We start from the raw sequence: 20,589 nt of genomic DNA on the forward strand, positions 1-20,589 counted from the left end.
TTGGGGATGCTTGCAGCCTGAGGCAACTCGGAGTTATCGGAGCTGGACGCGTCCGACACGTAAACAAACGATGACGTCTCCGCGTTGAGCTCAAGCTCGGGCCAAGATCATCTTCGGGAGCAACACCACGAAACTTAAGCTTACAGAGTAATTGCAGTTGGCAGCTTCACTAGATCATATTTCGCCATTACTTAAAGGCTTCCCGTCGATGAATCCAGCGCCGGGCACCCTCGGATTTCAAGTAAACCAGTCCGTACACTAACATTCCCATTGAAGAGCCTTCATGAACAGAAAAGCAAGCACAAACCACAGTCATCCCATCCCAGAAGCCGTTGATATAGGACAAACATATAAAGCTCGCAATTACAATAGACGATTATCAGTAATAGGAAAGAAATGGAACACACAACGCCAAGCGGTCAAGCGGTCAAGCGACTCGAGATCTGGAGGTCCCTTAGGACGATTCCTCATCCTCCTCGGCAGCCTGGGATTAGAACAAGTCAGCGCGAGTCATCCTGACCGTCAGTGTGATACATACGTTGTACTGGGCCTTCTCCTCCTCGTACCGCTTCTTGTCGGCAGCAGCCTTGTCGTCGTAGGGCTTGCGCTCCTTGTCGGTAAGAGCCTTCCACTTCTCACCCAGCATCTTACCGACCTGGCCTGCGCAGAGTTAGCATCAAGGAAACCCAAGCGAGGCGTTCAATGCTTACCGAAGCTGATGCCGGGGTTGTCCTCACGGACCTTCTCGCGGTTCTCGTTGGCGAAGAACATGTAGGCAGAGAGACCACGCTTGGGGGCGTTGGGGTCTGGTAAAAATCGTTAGCCAAGCAAATAGGCAGCTCGAAACCTAACTTACCCTTCTTCTTCCTGTCGCGGGCAGGAGCCTTGGCCTTGCGGGTGGTCTTCTCCTTGGGCATTTTGAGAGAGTGAAGCTATCGTGAGCTTTGTCAGCGGATGAAGAGAGGTTGAAGAAAATTCAATTGAATGCTCTTCAATGACAAAGACAAAGGAGAGAAGGTGATTAGGAGGATGATGCGACAGTGCACACAGAGAAACAGGTGTGGCAGAGAAACCTGTGCTGAGGAACGAGAGTGGTGGGTAGACAGGAAGCGCGTTCGCGGATCGCGGTCGCAAGTCGGGTATTGGCACAAAAATAAAGCGCGCAAAAGAGCAACTTACCTAGCAGGAAGCTCGGGAAAAGGAGGTTATAATGGGTTTCGAGGTCAGCGGTTTCAGCCTGTAGATGTTAGTTGGTTGTGAAGCTTGCGAAATACATGCTGGCTGTTGTAGTGCGCGACGACGAGACCGCGAAACAAACAAGGGGAAAATCGAGGAAGATGACGATTGCAAAGTGCAAACGAGAAGCGAAGAAGCAGTTGGAGAGGGAAGAAAAGAGAATTGTGTTGGTGGTGAAGAAGGAGTGCTCGAGAACGGGAGTGTTTATAGAGTATACTCACCGACGCGGGTGTACTTTTTTTGTATGGGAAGAGACAAATTGTATGGGAGAACTGAAGATTGTAGTGAGAGCAGAGAGAAAGGAAGAGTGCGGACGAGGAAGAGGGGAGGGTACTAGTAGTTGATCTGAGTGTGAGTGAGCGAGCGACCGACCGACGGGAAAGCGGGCCATTGATTATTACAGCAGTTTCCAAGGGGCCGCAAGGGAAGGAAAGCGAGCTGGTGCTCTGCTGCTACCACTGGCTGGCTGCTGGGGGTTGAATGGCTCGTATCGTTTGTTACCGGTACTATGTTTCGTCACTTTCCACTCTCCCCCAGCGGCATTTCTGCGAGGCCCAGCTGCGCTTTGTAGAAGGCGACCGAAATTATTTCCTCCAGGATGATGATCAAATGGTCGTCGATAACAGGCTTCAAAAATAGTTTGTTCTCGCTTGATTTGAGCCGTGTTGCACGCTAAAAGGCCTGCTCTCAGACACCTCAGTGCCTATCGTATGGGAGGGTACAGTACCATCGCGATACGCTCTCCTACGCCATTCACTGCCACTGCCATTGGCAGTGTGGACTGTGTGGCCTGGATTACTACTCGTATGTGGATAATTCAGCTCTGAGAAATATCACACCGAGGAGGGGGGTTGTGTGTTGACTGAGTGGTACCATAGATGCGGGCAAATCGTAGCACTTTGGGCCTCTGGGCTCTGGCAATCAGAGCGCAGTGTCCAGTCTCTGGGAGGAGTCCATCGATCATACTAGTAGTACTTTACATCATACTACAAAAGACTCGTACAACTCCGTAACAACGGGCGAGTCGTACTAGCACCAGCAGCACTTTCTGAAGGCGCATTCTTCGCAGTCCCAAGCCTATGGAGTGTGCGTGTGCAACTTGGTGGCCACGGGTAAGAAATTATGAGAATAGCCCGTAATAATGAAGGGTCATGATGCCTTTATGTCCCATACGCCTCTGATACCTGAGGGGATTTTCCAGTTTCTTGGGGCGCGGGCGATTAGTGCAGGCTTTCAGCTCTGTTCTCCCAGTCGCAATTCGAAGGACCTCGGCGCCGTCGTTTTCTCTAAGAGCGGGCAACGAGTGGAGGACGGGACTGCCTTTGGCTCTCTGAAAAACCCTAGCACGACGAAGCAAGGCGAGAGCAAACAAAGAACCCTTCCAGAAATGCAAGTTCTCCGTTGGTGGCAGTAGCTGCTTGACTGCCGGAATGGTTTCAAAGGCTTCTCCACATGAGCTCAGCGAAATTCGTCAGCCTCTTTCGTTCTAAATCCAGCCCGCGTTCAGGGCATGGGATCTCGCAGTCGCATCTCGCATGTGTCGCGACCAGCGACTCAGTGTTCCAAAGGCGCCTCAAGATGCTGGCAGTCCCGGACATGGCTGCTGGCCCTCCTCCTTATTCGATTAAACTCTGTCAAAAGCAACGCTGCCCACAGTCGCACAGGGAACGCATCCCTCCCAACTGAGCCACTGGGCCAATGAGATAGCATGCTATAGCGATGGCAATGGGAAATCAAGACACGACCCTACCTGAAATGATTCCTCTCTGCTCGCGAATCTACCTGTCACAATTTGACAACGGATCACATTGATCCTATTCCCTAAGAGAGATGGACACCCAACAGCACCAGGGAACATACCGGAGCTTGGGCCTAGGTATCAATTGTTTCCTGCTACAAACAATCAGGTCGAGTTTGCTTATCAAGTGGTTGTTTGAGCTGGACTGTGGGCTCTTGAGTTGTTCGATGCCGTTTGGTCGCTCAAAGCGCAGATTACACTTTTCTATTATTGACGGGTATAGTTCAATAACCTGGGTGGCCTATCAAGGTCCAACGGCCAGTGTGGTGCAGTGCAGCAGGAGAAACTTGGAGGCCTCATCGAGAGATCGACCCAGCGCGCTGCAAATAATGCCACCACATTCCAGCGCAAACAACACCACCAAAACTTACCAGCGGAATACTGGTTCGTACCCTCTTAGCCAGGCCCTTGTTAGTGGTATTGTAAGCTGTCGGCTAGCACTTATTAATGTGACTAATAACAGCAACGATAATATCATGGCAGATATGGTGGGTAGGGTCGCCTTCTTGCCCTCCTCTTCTCTCAGCTGTCGCCCGCCTGCTTGATCCTCCTGCGGTTCTACCCTGTCTTTACGCCGGAGCTCAGCCGTTTCCTCTATTTTGCGACTAGCTTACAATCCGAGGCTTCTGGCATGTTTCAGATTCTAACACAAGTGATCGTCAATGATTCTTTTTTTGTTCTTTCGCCCAGTCCTATGACGGAGCTTTACGTGCGATCCGTGATGTCACGTGGGTCGGTACTTAGGCCATAGTAGTTCTTGATTTCGATTTCTGACCATGCAAAGTCCAACACTTAAGCATCAAGTCTATGTAGCAAGAGATCAAACAAATATGAACGGGGATAACTCCAGTTTGATAAAGGGAAGACTGGGTATCATTCAGATGAGAAACCAAACTCGAACACACAGGATATGCGCCTGTGTAGAACGCCATCCCAAATCAATCCGAAGAAAAAGATAAGAACGAACAAGTATGCTATTATAGGAAGAAGGGAAAGAGGGCAAAGTTACCGAGCGTTCACTGACTACCTCCTTCAAGCCGATAATCAACCGACCACAGCTTCTCCCAGGGGCGATACCGCGTGCTCGGCCGCCGACTTGGGGTCGACACTACAGACGATGACGATGCGTTGATATAGGGCGGTGGTGAAGAGGCAGCAGAAGAAGACATTAAGCGTTCTGCAGTGTGATGGCGCGGGTACCCGCGCTCACGCACGTATAATCGCTCCACGTCCTAGAAGACAGCTCTGTCAGCCCTGGCAAAGGAGTCTGAAAGGGACCGTGGATTTGTTCACGGACCCTGGAGAAGGTCACGGCGAACCTCGTCGAAGATGGGCGCCGACTCTCTGGGCTGAGAGCTCGCAGCAGCAGGAGTACTGCTAGGATCTCCCTCAGACGCGCGGGCGATATCCGATGCAGAGTCATTTGCTCGGGTTGAAGATGCCGCGGGTCCCTTCTTGTTGGAGGCGGAGCTGTTTCGGCGGCTGTCGAGGCTCTTCGTGAGGGTTTTTGTGACGTGGTCGCCAGCTGGGGTGCGTTTGAGGCGGATGCTTCCTCGGGCGTCGACGTGTGCGGGAGCAACGGTGCTCTTCCCTAGACCCGGGGTTGCTGGCGCGCCGGGTTTCTCTTCTGTGGCGTCAAGTAAATACCAGCGAAGGCCATCGGATAATTCAAAGGGGTTTTCGTCGTCGATGGAAGCGGCATCACTAGTCTCTCCAATTGACCTGCGATCAGGGTTGCCGCCGTTCATTGACTTGGAGAGATCAACTACTCGTTCTTCAATCTTGGTGATTCGAGCAAGCAGCCAGTCCCTAGTCTGGAGCTTATGTACGTCCTGCTCACGGAGGAAGTAGTGCGGTGCGCCGACATTAAAAGCGGCCCATGACCGGATGGCTTGGTTCCGGGTTGGCAAGAACAGGGCAAGATCACCTTCTTTAAAGGTCCGATAGGCGATCTTCTCGTGGGCTTCGCTTTGCATGCGGTGATACTTGTCTCGGTAACCGCGGGCTTCTTTCTGCCATTTCCGCGCAAGCAATTCAATGTCCTTGACTCGTTTGACCACTGCGTCTCCGAAGATTTCGATGTTAAACTGTTGTAGTGATTCCATAAAAGCTGCAAACTTGCTAGTTTGTTCTTCAGGACTATCAGCTAACATCCAACCCAGGAGGTTTGCGTCTGGCTTGACAGACACCACGCCAGACTGGCTAAGGGTGTCTGCGGTCTGAGAGAGCGCATTGACTTTGGAGGACCGTTGGACGACTATTTCACCATCTTGCCGAATGACAGTAAAGCCCAGTTGTTCCAACATACGTTCCAGCCTTTCCACTTGGGCGAATAGTTGGTTCGAGAGCTCTTGTGATCTTGTTGTATAGACTTTGGTCTTGGACGTAGCTTGCCGATCTGATTCCAATAGAGATTCTGCACGCTTCTTCCATTGCATTACCTCTTCCTCTGACCGGCGAGCGCGAGCCTCCACTTCGGCAAGTTGATGAGACATGTTTGTCAGTTTTTGTTCCTCTTCTGCAACATGTTCTCGGAGAGCACCGGCTCCTGTCTCGCCTGCAGCAAGCTTAGACTCTAGCTCAAGAAGTCTTTCTCGTTCGTCATTAAGTTCAGATTCGAGGGAAGCTAGCTTCAATTTTTCTTGATCAAGACTTTCGTGGGCCTGTGCCAGTTCCGCCTTGTACTTGTCCGACAGGTTTCGTAGTTCCTCGGCATCCGACTCCATCTTCTCGACCTGCTCCGTGAGCGTCTTATTCTCTGCTGCAGCGTTTGTGGCGTTGTCTTCAGCCGTCTTTGCATGAATGGTTAAACCTTCCGACAGCACGTCAATTGCCTTGATAACGTCGGCGGCTTCGTCGGGAACGGAACCACCCGGTGACAGATTCATAAAAGCGGCGTGCAGAGCATGATAAATATCTTGATCTTTGCGGCTATGTTCGGCGTCACGCTTCTCGAGCTCCTCCACACGGGCGCGGAAGCGGTTCCCTGCATCCCTATGCGACTGCATCTCCTCGAGCAAGTCACTGGCCCTCCGCATCTCTTCGTCCGCACGGACATGAGCGTCCTGCAACTCCAGTTCCAGCTGGTGCATGCGGTCTTCGGCATTCTGTTTTTCGTGGTCGCGACTGTCAATGACTCTATCTAACTCCTCTTCGAGCTCCTCAACACGGATCTTGAACCGTTTCACCTCGCCTTCTAGATACCTCCGCTCATCGTCAAACTCACGTTGCCGAGCCTCGAGATTTCCGATCAGATCGTTCTTTGTTGACTGAGCTTCTTCCATCTTATCGGTGTTGGACTGTCGTTCCGCGTGCGCTTCACGTTGAAGCCGTTGCACGGTGTCTCGTTCAGAGGCAAGTTCCGCCTCCAGGTGGACAATACGGTTCACCAGGTTCTTGTCCTCCGACGTCTGGTTCGAAGACATTCGCCTTGACGAGACCGAGGATCTTCTCGATATAGGGTCAGGGTGAGGAGATGCTGGCGAACTAGGAAAGTCGATGGAGAAATTTCCACTCGAGGGGCGACCTAGATGGCTTTGTCGGTGAAGAAGATCTTCCAACTTTCGTATTCTGCTCTCCGACCCTCGTACTTTCTCCTCCAACTTTAGCTTTTCGTCTCTCAAGCTCCGCACCATCTCGTCGCTATGAAGCAAAAGCGAGCTGCGACTCGTATCAAAGATACTGCCTTGTTTGAAAGCTTTCGCCCTACGGCGCTGTACTCGCGTGGGTGCATCAAGCTCTTTGAAGACCTGCGCCAACTCTTGAGCGGCATTCGTCATGCCAGGCTTCGTCTTCAGTTCCTCGATGTATGCCTCAATTTCCTTCCTGCTTACCGTTGGCCATTCAAATTCATGGCCTCGGAGGTTGACCTCGATGCCAGGAGTGGTGGTGTCGCTGGTTGAGAGGAACTCCCCCATATTCTTCATCCACTTCTTCCGTCGACGCTGCTCTTCATCCTGAAATACGGACATTTCTTCCGCCAGGGTGAGTGAGTCGCTCTTCATTTTATCGTTAAACTCCCGCCGCCTCACTGACTCTATCAACACCGATCCATAGACAAGGGGCAAGTGAAAAACGGAGTACAGCAGATCGAAAGCCTCGCTGTGGAAGTCGAGTTTGGCAATTTGGTTTTGCACATCAGCCAGTCGAGATTCGATGGAAGATATCGATTTCGTGTGGGCAAGGGCGGCCTTTGCTGCACTAGTGTACCGTCTGACAGCGTCATTCAAGCCCTCACGCACTTCGACGCCGATCTCCAATAGCGACGGCAGGAGCTCCTGGGTATGGTTGAGGGCAAGCCTAGATATATTGGCCAGGGTCTTTTGATTATTGGGCAAAGCCAATACATGTTCGTAGTCGGATTGTATCTTCCTAGATAATGTTTCCACCTCTTGCAGGAGATTTTCCACTCCGTCGGAGGTTGTAGGGGGAGCATCATCGAGCAGCTTCTGAGTATCAGCAGCAATATCCGCGACCGCCTTCTGAAGTCCCTCAAATTGGTGAGTAAACCGCGAAGAAGCTGCGGAAGCTTCTGAGCCAGCTTTGTGCACTTCTTTTGAATCCACGTAATCCAGCAACGTCCCCGTCGACCTATCCACATCCGTCTTGGGCGTGGACGGCCTACCTAGAAACGAGAAATCATTTCGCGCAGGGATGCTCTCCAACGCAGTAAGCGCACGTTTCCAACTTTCCAGCGCCGATTTCTGCTCCTTTGTGAGATCGTTCGCCCATTCCTGCGCTTCCCGAAACCGAGCCTCCAAGCTGACCACGTGCGTCTTGAGGTTCTCTAAAGCTACGCCGGCAGCTCGGTTGACGATCTCCGTCCGCTCGTTGTACTCAAAGATTTGTCTCTCCACCGCTTCGCAGCCTTCCGCTAGCTTAAATGCCCATGCTTTTCTAGCCGAGTAAAGGTTTTGCCAGGCTTGGAGGTCGTTTTGATCGGAGAGCGTATCGGGCGGGTTGTTGAGTTGGAAGGCAGGGGGTGAGGGAAGCTTTGGGGGTTCAACGTTGTCTTGTTCGCTAACGTATCGTCTGTCATACACGAATATCTCGTTCTGTTTTCGGAGAATAATTAGCTCTGGGATCCGGCAGAAAGCTTGACGGTCGGCGGCGCACCTCAGTGGCGAGCGTCTGGATCTTGACGTTCTTCCCTCGAGAAGTCATCAAGATCTGTCTTTGAGGCGGTATTGACGTATTTTGTGCAATCCATGCCCGAAGTGTATCCGTCCTAGTAGCGTAAAGATGTCAATGTTAGCCAGCGGCCTCAGCTCGGGATAGCGAAACCGGCGCCTGGAAGGCACATGTGCGCCGGGCGGAGAACATACGTAGCAAACGACGAGATGTCGGCCAGCAGATGCTCACCGGTGTGAGCGATATAGACGTGCAAAGACATCCCCCTCACCAAGCGAGCCAAGCAGCTCAAAAGTCCTTCTGGTGAGGAATGCGGGATGGAGGATGGTAAGGGAGCGTTGAACGCTTTTGGGAAGCTTCCCCAAGTCTAGGCTGTATTTGGGAATGACGCGGGCCGGACTCACACGCCGGGATCTCCACCGCCCAGGCCCTCGGGCTGTTAGTGTTGGTTTAAGGGCACAGTACCTTATTTGACCATCCACTATCACACGATGCTGCTTCTGACCCGCCACGGGGCCTTGCTGAATGTCATCATCCAAGGCCCGTAGCCAGCCTCATCTTAGTGCGGGTGAGGTCACCCTGCTGGATCTGGCAGCTGACGATCCCCGAGACATTGTATCTTTTTCAGACAAAGAAGCCACAATCCTCCAGCTGTATCATCAGATACAGGAGCAGGAACTGGAAAAGGCGATTCTAGAGCAAGGTGCGTACGGCTCTTTATGTAGAGTACACACGCTGACGAGTTTAGAACTAGAGTCGGCCTCGACGGACAGCGCTGAAGCGCTTGCGGATGCAGAACGCGAGCTGCTCGACGCCCGAGCCACCTACACTGTTAGGAAAAAGGCGGTCGGCACCGTACTTATAACAGATCCTATTCTCAAAGCTATTCACTTGAAAGGTGTATCCCCTGCTGAGCGGTAAGCATCACGCCTTGCATCTTTTGCTAAGATGTCCGCGCTGACGCGTAGCAGGGCTCTTTTACGTCTTGTCAACAGACGCGATGTCCTGTCCTTGGCGCAAGAGAATCTAGGAGAAGTGCATAATGCGACGCTGAAAAAGTTGTCAACTCTAGAGGTTGAGAATGTGCAGCTTCACCAGAAGAATCAAGAGTTGGTACGTGAACTGTTAAAGCTTACAGAGGACGATGAGTCCTGGAGGGAAGAGCTCGATGACCCCGAGCTCAAGCAGCAGCTTTCGGAGCTTGAAGCTGGTTACAAGAAGAGTAAGGCGAGATGGGAACTGATGAAGAGCGTTACGAGTGCGATTGTTGTGGGTAGTGGTGTGGATTGGGCGGATGATGAAAATCTTACGGCTCTGGTGCTCGATGAGTCCAATGACTGACGAGCTGCTGAAAAACGAGGCTTATGGGCTCTACACTGATGTAGATTGCCTTGACATGAGGCGTTGATTATGGTGTATACTTTTGATTAACTAAGACATTTCCCCCATTCTCTTGCTGACGCGTCTTTCGGCGTAAAGTGGATCAAACCGCTGACAATCTCCAAAGCAAAGACTACGGAATACTCTGGAGCATGACAATAGATCCAATAACGTGAATAATGGTGTACATAGACCCGCCCCTTCTATAGTCTTCCAACGCCCGCCCAGCCAAAAAGTAGAGTCGTATTTAACGCCGAGGGAGTCAACAAAAAAAAAAAAAAAGAGAAAGAAAAACCTGAGCTAAGGAAGAGCCCAGCGAAGCCTCAAGAGGTATCAAAGGAAATGGAAATGAAATAGACAAAGTTAATCCAACTGGTCAACGCCCCAATCCGCCTCCCCCTCTCCTTCCGTATCTCCAAAGCCCTCCATCCCACCGACCTCCGCCCAAAACGTTGCAAAATCCACACCCGCCTCTTCGAACAGCGCCTTCGCCTGCACCATCGCCGCCTGCTGCCGTTCCGCCGTGAACCCACCGGGCCGCGTGCTCTCGTACTGGATCAGCTCGACCCAGCGGAAGAACAGGTCCTCGTGACCCATGTCCGAGAGCTTGTCCTTGAACGCAATAATCTGGTCCCGCTGTTTCGTGCGTGTCCGGCCCTCGGGCGTGTCTTCGTCACCAACGCGCCAGATTAGCCAGCCGTCCATGTCAGTGTTAACCAGGACTGCGGTGCGGAATTCGTCCAGTGGGAGAGCGGGTGTTGAGTCTTTTTGTGAGGGAGGGGTGACGAGGGCATGTGCCTTGATCATGGCGGGGTAGTCGAGGGCCCAGTCTGCGTCGACAAGGAGGTAGCCTGTCTTATTGAGGCGATCGGGCGTGACGGCCGCAACGATCTTGTCGCGCATTTCGTCGTTTTCGCGGATCCAGCGGTTGCGCTGGAGGGGTTTGCTGAGCGCGGGCTGACTGCGGCGGACGATGATTTCGTGGTTCTGAAAACCGACGGAGCGGCGCCATTGGATGGGACCACGGTAGAAGTTAAATAGCCAGGGGATGAAAGTCGCGAAGAGGAAGTAGTCTAGGATGACGGGGAATGTGCGGCGGACGATGAGGGAGACGAGCTGCGGCCAGGAAAGGGCTGAGGCGTCGACTGTTAGAGGATTCGAGATGCCGATTACGGTGGCTAGAAGGGCTGGATAGAGGGTACGCCCTGTATAGATACGGTAGGCGAGGATCGCAGCGATGGCGGCGTTGGTTATGGCGGGGATGATGAATGTTTGTTTCTTCAGTTCGAGGGCAGAGGTGTCGATGTGAACGAGATACACTTCGTCTTTGGAGAGAAGGGGGAGGATAGGCCTCAGAGTGTTTGGAGCGACGGTGAACGGAGGTAGAGGGCCAGATTGTGAGCTCGTAGTTGAGCTTCCGGAGGAGGATAATGGGGATGCTGCTGGGCTTTTTCCCTTTGCGGAGCGTCTGGCGGATTTAGCCATTGCGAAGTGGTGGATATAGCTTAAGTATGTACAGGAACAGATTGAACGCGAGGTAAACTGGTCGCCGGAGATATATAACAGCTTTATACAGCTCTCGAAGCAGTTTCGTCTGGAGCCACGAAGCCAAAGGAGCTGGTGATCAGTACATCTGACAGGGTCACATGTTGGTCAGTTGGGTGCTTGGACGACGACAGTGACGGCGGGAGTCCTACCGCGTGTCTTGGATCAACTGAGAGCCGGCTTGCTATGACTCAAAGTAGTACTCGGGGTCGTGCAAGTGAGAGAAAAGTGAGGTATTGAAAGTGAAGCTTTCAAGGTTCCGAGTCGTCATCGCACTTTTTGGTCCACTCCGCGCCGCTAACCTGATTTGGACTGTATGAAGATCGCCGCGGATTATTGTTGTTCTCGCCCTCGTCGCTGCTGTTACTGCCGAGATTGCATACCACGCGTGTATATAACACTCTTCTATTCTTATCCTGCGTGTCGCCCTTCAGTGCCCGAGTGAATGGCGCAACTTCTCTCGCAATGCCCACCCCCGAGCGCAAAACTGGCCAAACAGCATGGTCGCGTCGTCAACGGCAACAGCAACACAACTCTCCCTTCAGTCGAGCCCGCCCTGTGACTCTTAACTTAGACGCGTCTTTTAGTCCCAGTCCTGCCGACGAATCCCCTGCACGGCACCGGAGGAAGTTCAGCCACACAGGAACCTTCGGAGATGCCTTCGAGTACGTATTGCGCGACGACGAAGAGGATCTTTTCAATCTCCAACCCACGCGACGCCCCTCACCCCGCACTCGACGGACCTCCAGCGCCATGTCTTTACATTCGAATCCTCCAGAGCTAGAAGAGGCGTATAGGCAGATTGATGACGCCAACAGCCTTACTGACTTTGATCCGTCCGACGACGAGAATGCTATATTCCGATCCAATCCTGATAAGCTCAATAGACGAGTACCCACTACGAGCTCACGAAAAGAACACCGGTTGTCCAGCGCCTCGGACGCCAGTTTTACAAGCCAATCGCCCCGTCGTCGAGTCGTCGACCCGTCCAGGGATGAGGAGCGCTTGAAGCGGGCCACCACCAGTCGCTCCCCAGTACTAGACAGATCAATGCTTGCTACAGGGCCTTCATCGGAACATTTACAGCGACGAGAGTCGGAAAATCGAAGTGTGCCTGAAGAAGACAATTTTGGCATAGAGCCATCAATGAATGTGCCGTCGACTTGGGGTAGCAAGGCGAGGCCTAGCCCAAAGTGGATGGAAAGTCTAAAGCGAAACCGGATTGGAACATCCACTGATGCTGGAGAGACTCCCTCCCGACCGTCAGATAAACCGAGTGTCAAAATCAGCGAACAAAAGCCTGCTCAAAAAGAGACGAACAGATCCCGCCCAACAAGCTCACACTACGAGCGCCCTTCCCCCCCTCACGCGCCGACATCACCTAAACACCCCGAAGAGTATCCGTCTGGAGGACAGCATATTCCAAACACACCTATTTTCACGTTTCCGAGTTCGACATTCACCAAGCGCAGTCCGTCAAAGCGAGACTCGCATGAACTGCTTCGAAGGCTTGCGCGGACCGAGAGCCCGAACCAGACTCCGGAACCGACAACGACAGGGAGGCGTGTCTATGACAAAACGCCCGTTGCGCCAGGCGCCTGGATAGATACACCAATGACCCAGCGTGCTCCTCCATCGCAGCCAAAGGATGTCGTTACTACTCTACAACCAAGCCCGACGAAGATCTGGGGGCAACGAAGGCTAGTGGAAAGAACAATCCATGAAGATGACGCAGAGGTCGACACGGGAGAATCATTACCGAACTTTGAACCACTAAAGGGGCAATGGGAAAAGGTAGAAGAACCGTCGAAGGAAACCCCAAACAAGGAAACCCCAACAGAGGAGAAGAGCATAGCGGAGGAAAAGCGATCCGATGAATACTCGGAAAGCGAATCAAATAATCCCGCGCGCGACCTGGTGAACAAACCACAAGAAGAACCTGCGATAACCTTGCCCGATCATCCAAAGAGCGCCTTGGAGACGGTTCTGGAGGATCACAAGAGCAACAAGGAATCCCTAGACGTGGGTGACGATACAATCGAGTCTCTTCAAGCGATTTTGGATCAGCAGCCATCCGATGACCCTAAGGCAGAAGAGCAGGATGATGCCGCCTATGAGCAGCAAGTCATTGGCCAGTTGGAGTCCGCGCAGTCCGCACCATCGTCGGATATGAAAGACTTTGAGCGCATTGAGGGGAAGTTGCAGTCATTGGCCGACACTATGGCGCATCTAAAGACTGGGTTGAACCAGCTAGGAAACCGTGTTTCTCGCGATACCGAGTATATCATTGCCTCCCTCAGCAATCCACCCAAACAGACAGATCCTAAACAACCTCAATCACTGAGAAGCTGCGAGTGCGCTTCGAATTGCGGTATGGTCCAGTCGAATATTCCCCTTCCACGTTTATGGAAACAGGGCAATGCTTGGTGGAAGCTCCACCCAACTCTACTAGGATGGTGTGCCCTCATCCCACTGATGTGGTATCTCTCGGAATCCACCATGTGCGACTACTACTGTCATCCCTTTGTGAGCCCTAATTGTGCAGGTAACTGCTTAGACCCAGATGCCCCGCGCTTCCCTTTTGTGATCCCAACTCTGATGTGGCGGTGGTTTCATTTGTCGGATATCCTAATACCGCTCTGGACTCTTCTCGTCGCTTTCTTCAGGTTCTTCACGCAACTACTGGGATTCTCGGATGGGTACGTGGATGATGAGCCCCCGTCGCTCAACCTCTCAAGCAAGCTCTGGATCGGAGGCACTCGGATCGAAAGCGCTACCGCCGCTGCAACCTCGAGCTCGGGCGGCTTTATACCGCCGTTATCACAATGGACATGGAGACAGGAGACACACGTCCCAGACTCTGTGCCAGAAATAGATCTGGGCGGAGTCCCTGATGATCCATGGGCCGATGTATCAATGGACGAAGACGAGTTTCTTTAGCATGCTGCCTTGTATCTATTTCGTTACTTTGATTTTGGCACTAGCACACTGGCGTTAAAGGGCTGGTTGTGGGCAAGGCTGGTGGAACCGCGGCGTTTTTCAAGAGCTATATATCCTTTCCAGCTGAATCGACAGCATACTTTTTACAGACGCTAAAGATCTGACGATTTTTAGGTAGAAACCGACCAGCGACCATAGAATAGCTCACAGGTTTCAAGTGCGGTATGTAAATACCAAGAGGGATCCTAATGGACGGAATCAGTCTTCACCCGGCAAGGCATCGCATGGCATCTATGTAATTTTGAAGCTTCCCATCTCTATAGCTGGTTACCAGCAGTCTTGTCCAGCCTACAACACCCTCCCAGACACTTTCGAACCTATCTTGCTCCTCTTCTTCACCACCTTTTCCCATATGAAGCTGTACGCTATTCAACAACAATTACCAAGCAAACCCTAAGTCCTTTACGGGCCATAGACCCCGACGAACCCTTCAAGGACAAGAGTTCGAAAAAAAAAAAATTGACATGTCTAGTGCGTACATGAAGCTCATGTATAGTCCGCCCACGTACTAGAGGGTTCATTCCTCATTGGAGAGGGGAAACTGGATGAGATATGGCTTGAAGGGACGGTGGGGGCTGGTAACCCCCGTCCGAGGCAAGAGAGGATTGCGGGGAGGGTCCTTGACTAATACTCAAAACATGGATACATGAGGTCTGGGGGCGTACAGTTTGCCTAGGGTATTTGCTTGGACTTCTTAATCTTGGGGTATTCTCTGACAGTATGTCTGGAGCGGATGTGTTTGCAAGGGTACGTAACAGTATCTAGGGTTTGCATATATACTGTGTCTATTTATTGCACTTATATAGACAGTCTCCATTTTGTGAATAACAAATATGCCCGATGGGACTCGCAGCTGCCGTTTGGGAAAAAGAAATAACTACGTGGTTTCCGGTTCTCCAATGATGGGTACTCCGTAGTTTTACTGATGGGACTCCGATCCCGATTATTAGCCCTAATTCGCCATTCTCACATACATACTCCGTGGCTTACATATTACTCTATAGACAATACCAACTTGAATAACAAAAGGTATCACATAACTTATATACAACAATAAATTATCGGACTAAGAAGAAGAAAAACTTACAGCCGCGCCCTCCCCTCCGCCTTCCAAATCCTCCTAAGCTCCCTCTCGCCTTCAACTCTCCACTCCTTGGCCCGGCTCAGTACCTCCTCAACCTCCTCATCCTCCAACAGCCCTTCGACCTCCTCAAGCGACACCCTCGCACTCTTCTCTGGCTTGAACCCGACAAACTCCAACTCCCCAACCCCCTCACTCCCCTTCTTTATCTTCCCATTGACCGCATCATAACAGAACGCCCCAAGGTCATCGTAAAACGCCCTCCCGGCCTTGGATCCGGGCATAAGAAGCCCAAAACAATGCGGCATGCCCTCGATCTGCTGCGCGATTACGGGCGCACCCGCCCGATGCATCTTGCGTGCCAGGATGAGGCCCTCGTCGGCGAGGGCTTCTTCGCCCGTGGAGATGAAGATGGGCGGGGAATCTTTCCAGAGGTGTATGGGAGCTGCGAGAGGGGAGACGAGCGGGTGTGTGATCGTTTCGGCGTCGACGAAGTAGTCGACGCGGGGTGGGGAGGCGGGCCAGAATTCGTCAGAGGGGATGGGTGGGGGTTGGAATGGTTGTTGTTGTTTCTCAGGGTTAGAGGAGTCGGTGTCTGAGTTGAGGGTTTGAAGAGGAATGGGAAGGTAGTCGTACAGTGCGTTCTTGAGGATCGAGGGCATGGATCGCGAGATGTCGGTCCAGGGGGAGGAGAGGGCGAGGCCGCCTGGTGGGGTTATGGGGATTTTGTTCCCATGGAAGAGGACGGTGTGGGAGAGGCGGTTAAGGGTGAGGAGGGTTTGGAGGAGGACCGTTGCGAGATTTCCTCCTGCAGAGTCGCCAGCAAGTATGATCCTGTTTGGCTGGACGGGGGCGTGGAGGGAGCCTGGGGGTGGAGAAATGAGGTAGAGGTATGCGACAAGGGCGTCCACGAGAGCAGCAGGGAAGGGGTTTTGTGGCGCAAGCCGGTAGCGCACTGAGAGGATCGGCGAGCCTGTTCGCTTAGAGATCTGAGATACCGCTGCTCGGTGAGTGCAGGGATCCATGAGGCTGTTGTACACGGAGATTAGTCCGCGCAACACTGACATCCCAGGGCGAAGTACACATACTAGTAAGCCCCTCCATGGAAATAAAGCACAACCATATCCTCCGGCGACTCCTTCTTGAGCTGCTCATACTTTTCCGCCTCGGAGATTTCCGGCTGTAGCGTATTCTTCTGCACTCCCCTCCGATACCCCGTCCACTCTGCCTCAACCGGCCCAACACCAGGGATATCATACGTCTCACCACCGGACTTCAACTCCTCAATCGCCCGGATAACAGCCTCCTGCACATCAACCTCGGGCTGCTGAATCGTCACTTTGGACACCCACAGTGGACCCTTGATCCCTGGGTCCCGCATGGTCCCCTTTTGCTGCTTGCCGATGGGGACGCCATGGCTCATGAACGAGCGGATTACCGCGACAGTTAACTCGGTGCGGAGATCTTGTTTTCCAAAGCCATTAGATTGCCCGATTCCGTGGAGGAGGACGGTTTTCAGGATTAGAGGGATTCGAGCAATGAGTGCTTTCAACAGCGCTGCTGGGTTTCCGAGGGCGCTCATGGTGGTGTGTGAGAACACAGAGTATGCGCGCAATACCGGGTGCGGAGTAAGGCTGCAATTGCGTGGGAAAGACTGAACAGCGAGAGGGGGGAAGTATAAGACAGGCCTACCGGCCAGGAAATGAAGGATTCTCTAGCGAAGGAGAGTGGAAGACAAAAATAAAGTAGAATGGGCGGCAAAGTTGAGGAATTGCGAAAAGGGACTGCGGAGAAGATGACGATGTGCGGAGCCTCGGCAGATAGATCCGGTTTTCGTCTTCGCTTGTGAAGGATTCAGGAACAAAATCAGGAACAAGTAACCAATCATGCTTATCAGTAAATCAGACTAGGTGGCAAGTATCTACTCCTCTCTTCCCTGTGGCACATACTTCCTAAACTTCCTCACAGGCACCTTATCCTCATACAACCTATCAATCTCCTCGGTAGATAAGCCCGTCGTATCCGGTACGAGCAGATATGCCCCCGCGATTAGAAGAACAGTTATTCCAGCAAAAGGAAACGCAGTGCGCGCTCCCAGGTTCCCAGAGTCAACATTGTACATGTAGGGAACAGTAAAGGTTGTAATCCATGTGGAGAGGGTTTGCGCGAATACGCCAATCGACAGGGACTTGACGCGGAGTCTATAGCTGGAGATCTCTGCAGCGATGGGCCAGCCGACGGCTTGCATCAGACTGGTTTGGAATGAGATGAGGACGTTCCTGATCCGTTAATGAAACTCTAGCAAAGCTAAGAGGGAAGAAACTTACATCAAGACAGCAATGGCCCAAGCGGGTCCCATACCAGGCGCATAGTATAGGCAGCCGATAACGACAAGGAATGCGAGGTTTATCAAGCACCCAGCAAGGAGCATCCTCCGTCTTGTAACGAATTTGCCGATAATTCCAGTCAATACGATAATGATGATTGCCAGTCCAAAGCCCCCAATCGATATATCAAAGATGTGCACAGAGGGCAGACCGAGCGTAAGCAAGAAATAGATCGACTGCGAGAGAAATGCAGCACCGCCCAGGTTTGCTGTGCTGTAGAGGAACATCACTGTGAGTGTTCGCTTGAGGTTTGTCCCCTTGAAGCAGTCGAGATAAGAGCCCGCCGAGATCCGTTCTTGTTCTTGTTCCTCTGAAATGGTTTTGACGAGGTAGGCGATTCTATCGTCGATGCTAAAGTTGGAGCTGTACAGTTTTTGCATCACTTTCTTTGCTTCGTCCACGCGACCGGTGTTGATTAGGAAAATGGGTGACCTAAAAAGTAAGTATCTGAACAGAGCATTATGCGAAAGGAAATCGTACTCTGGGGCTAGAAGACAGGCAATCGCGAATATGCCCCCAACAGCCCACTGAATCGCAAAGACGTTGCGGAAAGCTTTCTCATCCATATTAGGGACAAAGATCCTGACGACACCCAGCGCGACGCCCTGCATGAAGACAATGAAGAGCACAAGAGTCGTCTGGATCGGGATGCGAAGTCTAAACGGTGCAACCTAGACGGGTTAGCCCATACCTAGTCTGTAGTACCAGATTGAACTCACCTCAGACGCATAACTCGTCCCAATAGCCATACCAGCGCCAAGCGCCAACCCGCAGACCATTTTTCCAGCAAGCAGAGCGCCTCTGCTCTTCGCATAGTAGATAACAGCTGTTCCAGCAATGGATATAATCCCAGCGATGACCCCAGGCCACTTTCGTCCGAATCTGTCCGATACCATACCGATGCATATAGCTCCAATAGCTTGAAGTAAAGACGTCATTGACGTCCACAATGAAGTCCAGATTGACGGGAGATATAAGCCAGTGGGTCCTACATTGCCAAAGTACATAAGGAATGAAGGCATCGCAATCGTAGATCCGTTACTGATTTGGTCATATCCGAACATTGTGCCTGCAGCAAATGCCACGCTGCCTGTCGACCAATGTCAGTTGCTGCTATGTCGTGACACGCATGGTACGTACAGGCCAGGACAGCTCGTGGGTGCAGCTTGATCGTCTCCCAAATGCTCAGCTGTCTCTCCTGCTCTTGGATAAGGCGGCCTCGCTCGGCTGCATCATCGGTATTGTTCATCGTCTTCTCGATATGGGCCGCAATGGCCTCAGCATTTTTGTCTCCCATGGTTGCAGAAGGTTGAGTCGACGTCTATACAAAGTCGCAGTTAGATGGAAGAAGGGCAAGGGGTTAGCCTTGCTCAAGAGACTGTGGAACAATGGAGAGGCCCGGAGTTATAAGAAACGGGGCCCCCATGGGGTGGAAATGCGGAGTCGCCATGCTTCGCTCCAGATACCCCGAAAAGCGAGGGCTTTGGGGCACAGATTACCACATATGGTTACGCGTCCCTTCAATAAGACGTTTGAAAAGAGTAATATCCTCTACTTCGGGATTAAGCTTGGTCCAAAGGAGCCAGAGGTCGTCACGCACCAAAACCTTGGGATATCCGAGCTGTGGAGTCGGATAACCCTGTATGCACTATTGGACAACCACCGCCACCGACCTCTTGACCAGGCATGAAGCTGCGTCGCGAATCAGCCCCAGTGAGAAAGTGAGCCAAGTTGAATATTGATTCGGTCTGTCTTCAACCGAGCTGGTTGTCTGCTGCGCTGAGGTCGGATAACCCGATTCAAAGACGGAGAATCACCCCCTTGGAAAGATAGTTGTTGCAAAACGTTTTTTTGAGTTGAGATATGTTCTTCTGATTGATGGGCCTAGGTGTGTTCTATCTTGTTCAAAACAATTGTTGCCAATGTCCTTTGCGGTATGGACGCAGGCTCTAGACAGTCGGCATCGTGGACCACTTTTTCCGCATCGCTTGGATTCCGGTAATGATCACAATATGCAGAGTACACGGATGTATACGATGGTCGAGACGGGTCATCGAACTGACAGCTCACTATCAGCTTGAGTCGGGTGGTCTTGCCCTCCCTTAGGACGATCGGGGGCAGGCTCGAGCGCTTCTGCAGGTGATGGAGAGTTCTTAGGGCTAAGAACTTCCTTATAAACACCTTGCTCTTCCTCCTTCAACCCATAGCCTGAAGGGTCCCTTCGAACAAGAAAATGCTGCACCTTTGCATCCGCTGAAGTCATCTGATTAACCGTGTGCTTCCGGCGCTCATTCAAGAACCGCGTAGACTGCTCATTCAACTCTCTCAGTTTATCATCATACCCAGTGCTGACTTGCGTAATCCACGAGGCCTGTAGGGCGCCACCCATGAAGAACAAAAGTATAACGAACGTCACAAATGTTTTATGGTCAACAATGTTCTGCTGCTTCGGTTCATTCCGGTTATGCCACCGCTCCCAGTCCTCCCAGGTCGCATTGCTATAGATTGGGTCGCTCCCACGGCGAGCAACAATAGGGCTAAAGCTCCATCCCGTCCCTGTCCGGTCGTAGGCCGCACGCTTCGTGGGGTCCGAAAGGATCTCATGAGCCGTGACAACGATTCGATACCGCTGAAGTCGCACTTCCGGAGAGATATCCTTGCATAGCGGGTGGCCGTTGCAGGGCCGGTCGGGATGGTAAATTTTAACTAGGTCGTAGTAGCGCTGTTTCGAGTATGGAGCACTTCTCGCTTGACCGAATACATCGTATGGAGTGAACGATGGAGTGGACGGCCACGAAAGGTCGTTCTCTGAGAAATCACCATGAGCTGTGGCGTAGGGTCGTGAGCGAGGGTGGCATGAGGATAGCAGTGAGGGGTAGGGCTGGCCTAGCAGCAGCAACCCATTATAGCAAAGTTGTTTGGGATTCCTGAGCATTCCGCATGTTTTCACAAGGAAGTACTATATACTTCTCCCGATGTGCCTCTAATGCATTGCAGATGGATGATGGGGTGATGCGGCGGACTCATTCTCG

General features: G+C 52.2%; 9 protein-coding genes across 9 annotated transcripts; 3 read left to right on the forward strand and 6 right to left on the reverse strand.

Annotated features, from left to right (window-relative positions):
* Nucleotides 1-454: 454 nt before the first annotated feature.
* Nucleotides 455-917, reverse strand: nhp6 (high-mobility group nucleosome-binding protein; the record flags this gene model as incomplete). The annotated part of the gene is made up of 4 exons (XM_071044172.1): nucleotides 455-484; nucleotides 539-660; nucleotides 711-806; nucleotides 857-917. The coding sequence occupies 4 exons, from the start codon at nucleotides 915-917 to the stop codon at nucleotides 455-457; spliced, it is 309 nt and encodes a 102-aa protein (XP_070905309.1).
* A 2,033-nt stretch (nucleotides 918-2,950) lies between these two features.
* Nucleotides 2,951-3,814, forward strand: BJX68DRAFT_89575 (uncharacterized protein). Its single transcript, XM_071049951.1, has one exon. The coding sequence runs from the start codon at nucleotides 3,067-3,069 to the stop codon at nucleotides 3,577-3,579; it is 513 nt and encodes a 170-aa protein (XP_070905310.1). The 5' UTR covers nucleotides 2,951-3,066; the 3' UTR covers nucleotides 3,580-3,814.
* A 289-nt stretch (nucleotides 3,815-4,103) lies between these two features.
* atg11 (autophagy protein ATG11) lies at nucleotides 4,104-8,479 on the reverse strand. The gene is made up of 4 exons (XM_071049950.1): nucleotides 8,359-8,479; nucleotides 8,150-8,261; nucleotides 4,332-8,088; nucleotides 4,104-4,266 (listed from the first exon to the last, which is right to left on the reverse strand). Exons 1-4 carry the CDS (start codon nucleotides 8,424-8,426, stop codon nucleotides 4,241-4,243), a joined length of 3,963 nt encoding a protein of 1,320 aa, XP_070905311.1. The 5' UTR covers nucleotides 8,427-8,479; the 3' UTR covers nucleotides 4,104-4,240.
* Nucleotides 8,480-8,593: 114 nt separating this feature from the next.
* Nucleotides 8,594-9,826, forward strand: BJX68DRAFT_225767 (centromere protein H). Its single transcript, XM_071038421.1, has 3 exons — nucleotides 8,594-8,867; nucleotides 8,913-9,081; nucleotides 9,136-9,826. The coding sequence occupies exons 1-3, from the start codon at nucleotides 8,690-8,692 to the stop codon at nucleotides 9,503-9,505; spliced, it is 717 nt and encodes a 238-aa protein (XP_070905312.1). The 5' UTR covers nucleotides 8,594-8,689; the 3' UTR covers nucleotides 9,506-9,826.
* On the reverse strand, nucleotides 9,812-11,322 carry BJX68DRAFT_225768 (uncharacterized protein). The gene is made up of 2 exons (XM_071038422.1): nucleotides 11,242-11,322; nucleotides 9,812-11,177 (listed from the first exon to the last, which is right to left on the reverse strand). The coding sequence occupies exon 2, from the start codon at nucleotides 11,027-11,029 to the stop codon at nucleotides 9,908-9,910; it is 1,122 nt and encodes a 373-aa protein (XP_070905313.1). The 5' UTR covers nucleotides 11,030-11,177; nucleotides 11,242-11,322; the 3' UTR covers nucleotides 9,812-9,907.
* An 84-nt stretch (nucleotides 11,323-11,406) lies between these two features.
* Nucleotides 11,407-14,138, forward strand: BJX68DRAFT_225769 (uncharacterized protein). The gene has a single exon (XM_071038423.1). The coding sequence runs from the start codon at nucleotides 11,555-11,557 to the stop codon at nucleotides 14,027-14,029; it is 2,475 nt and encodes an 824-aa protein (XP_070905314.1). The 5' UTR covers nucleotides 11,407-11,554; the 3' UTR covers nucleotides 14,030-14,138.
* Nucleotides 14,139-15,071: 933 nt separating this feature from the next.
* On the reverse strand, nucleotides 15,072-16,921 carry BJX68DRAFT_89607 (alpha/beta hydrolase). The gene is made up of 2 exons (XM_071049954.1): nucleotides 16,259-16,921; nucleotides 15,072-16,199 (listed from the first exon to the last, which is right to left on the reverse strand). Exons 1-2 carry the CDS (start codon nucleotides 16,750-16,752, stop codon nucleotides 15,173-15,175), a joined length of 1,521 nt encoding a protein of 506 aa, XP_070905315.1. The 5' UTR covers nucleotides 16,753-16,921; the 3' UTR covers nucleotides 15,072-15,172.
* On the reverse strand, nucleotides 16,922-19,230 carry BJX68DRAFT_89606 (general substrate transporter). The gene is made up of 5 exons (XM_071049953.1): nucleotides 18,698-19,230; nucleotides 18,277-18,647; nucleotides 18,038-18,228; nucleotides 17,498-17,989; nucleotides 16,922-17,449 (listed from the first exon to the last, which is right to left on the reverse strand). Exons 1-5 carry the CDS (start codon nucleotides 18,852-18,854, stop codon nucleotides 17,092-17,094), a joined length of 1,569 nt encoding a protein of 522 aa, XP_070905316.1. The 5' UTR covers nucleotides 18,855-19,230; the 3' UTR covers nucleotides 16,922-17,091.
* On the reverse strand, nucleotides 19,231-20,561 carry BJX68DRAFT_89605 (J domain-containing protein). Its single transcript, XM_071049952.1, has one exon. The coding sequence runs from the start codon at nucleotides 20,490-20,492 to the stop codon at nucleotides 19,608-19,610; it is 885 nt and encodes a 294-aa protein (XP_070905317.1). The 5' UTR covers nucleotides 20,493-20,561; the 3' UTR covers nucleotides 19,231-19,607.
* Nucleotides 20,562-20,589: the final 28 nt, after the last annotated feature.

Source organism: Aspergillus pseudodeflectus, assembly GCF_044049435.1.
Source record: "Aspergillus pseudodeflectus strain CBS 756.74 chromosome Unknown BJX68scaffold_2, whole genome shotgun sequence".
Lineage (NCBI taxonomy): Eukaryota > Fungi > Ascomycota > Eurotiomycetes > Eurotiales > Aspergillaceae > Aspergillus > Aspergillus pseudodeflectus.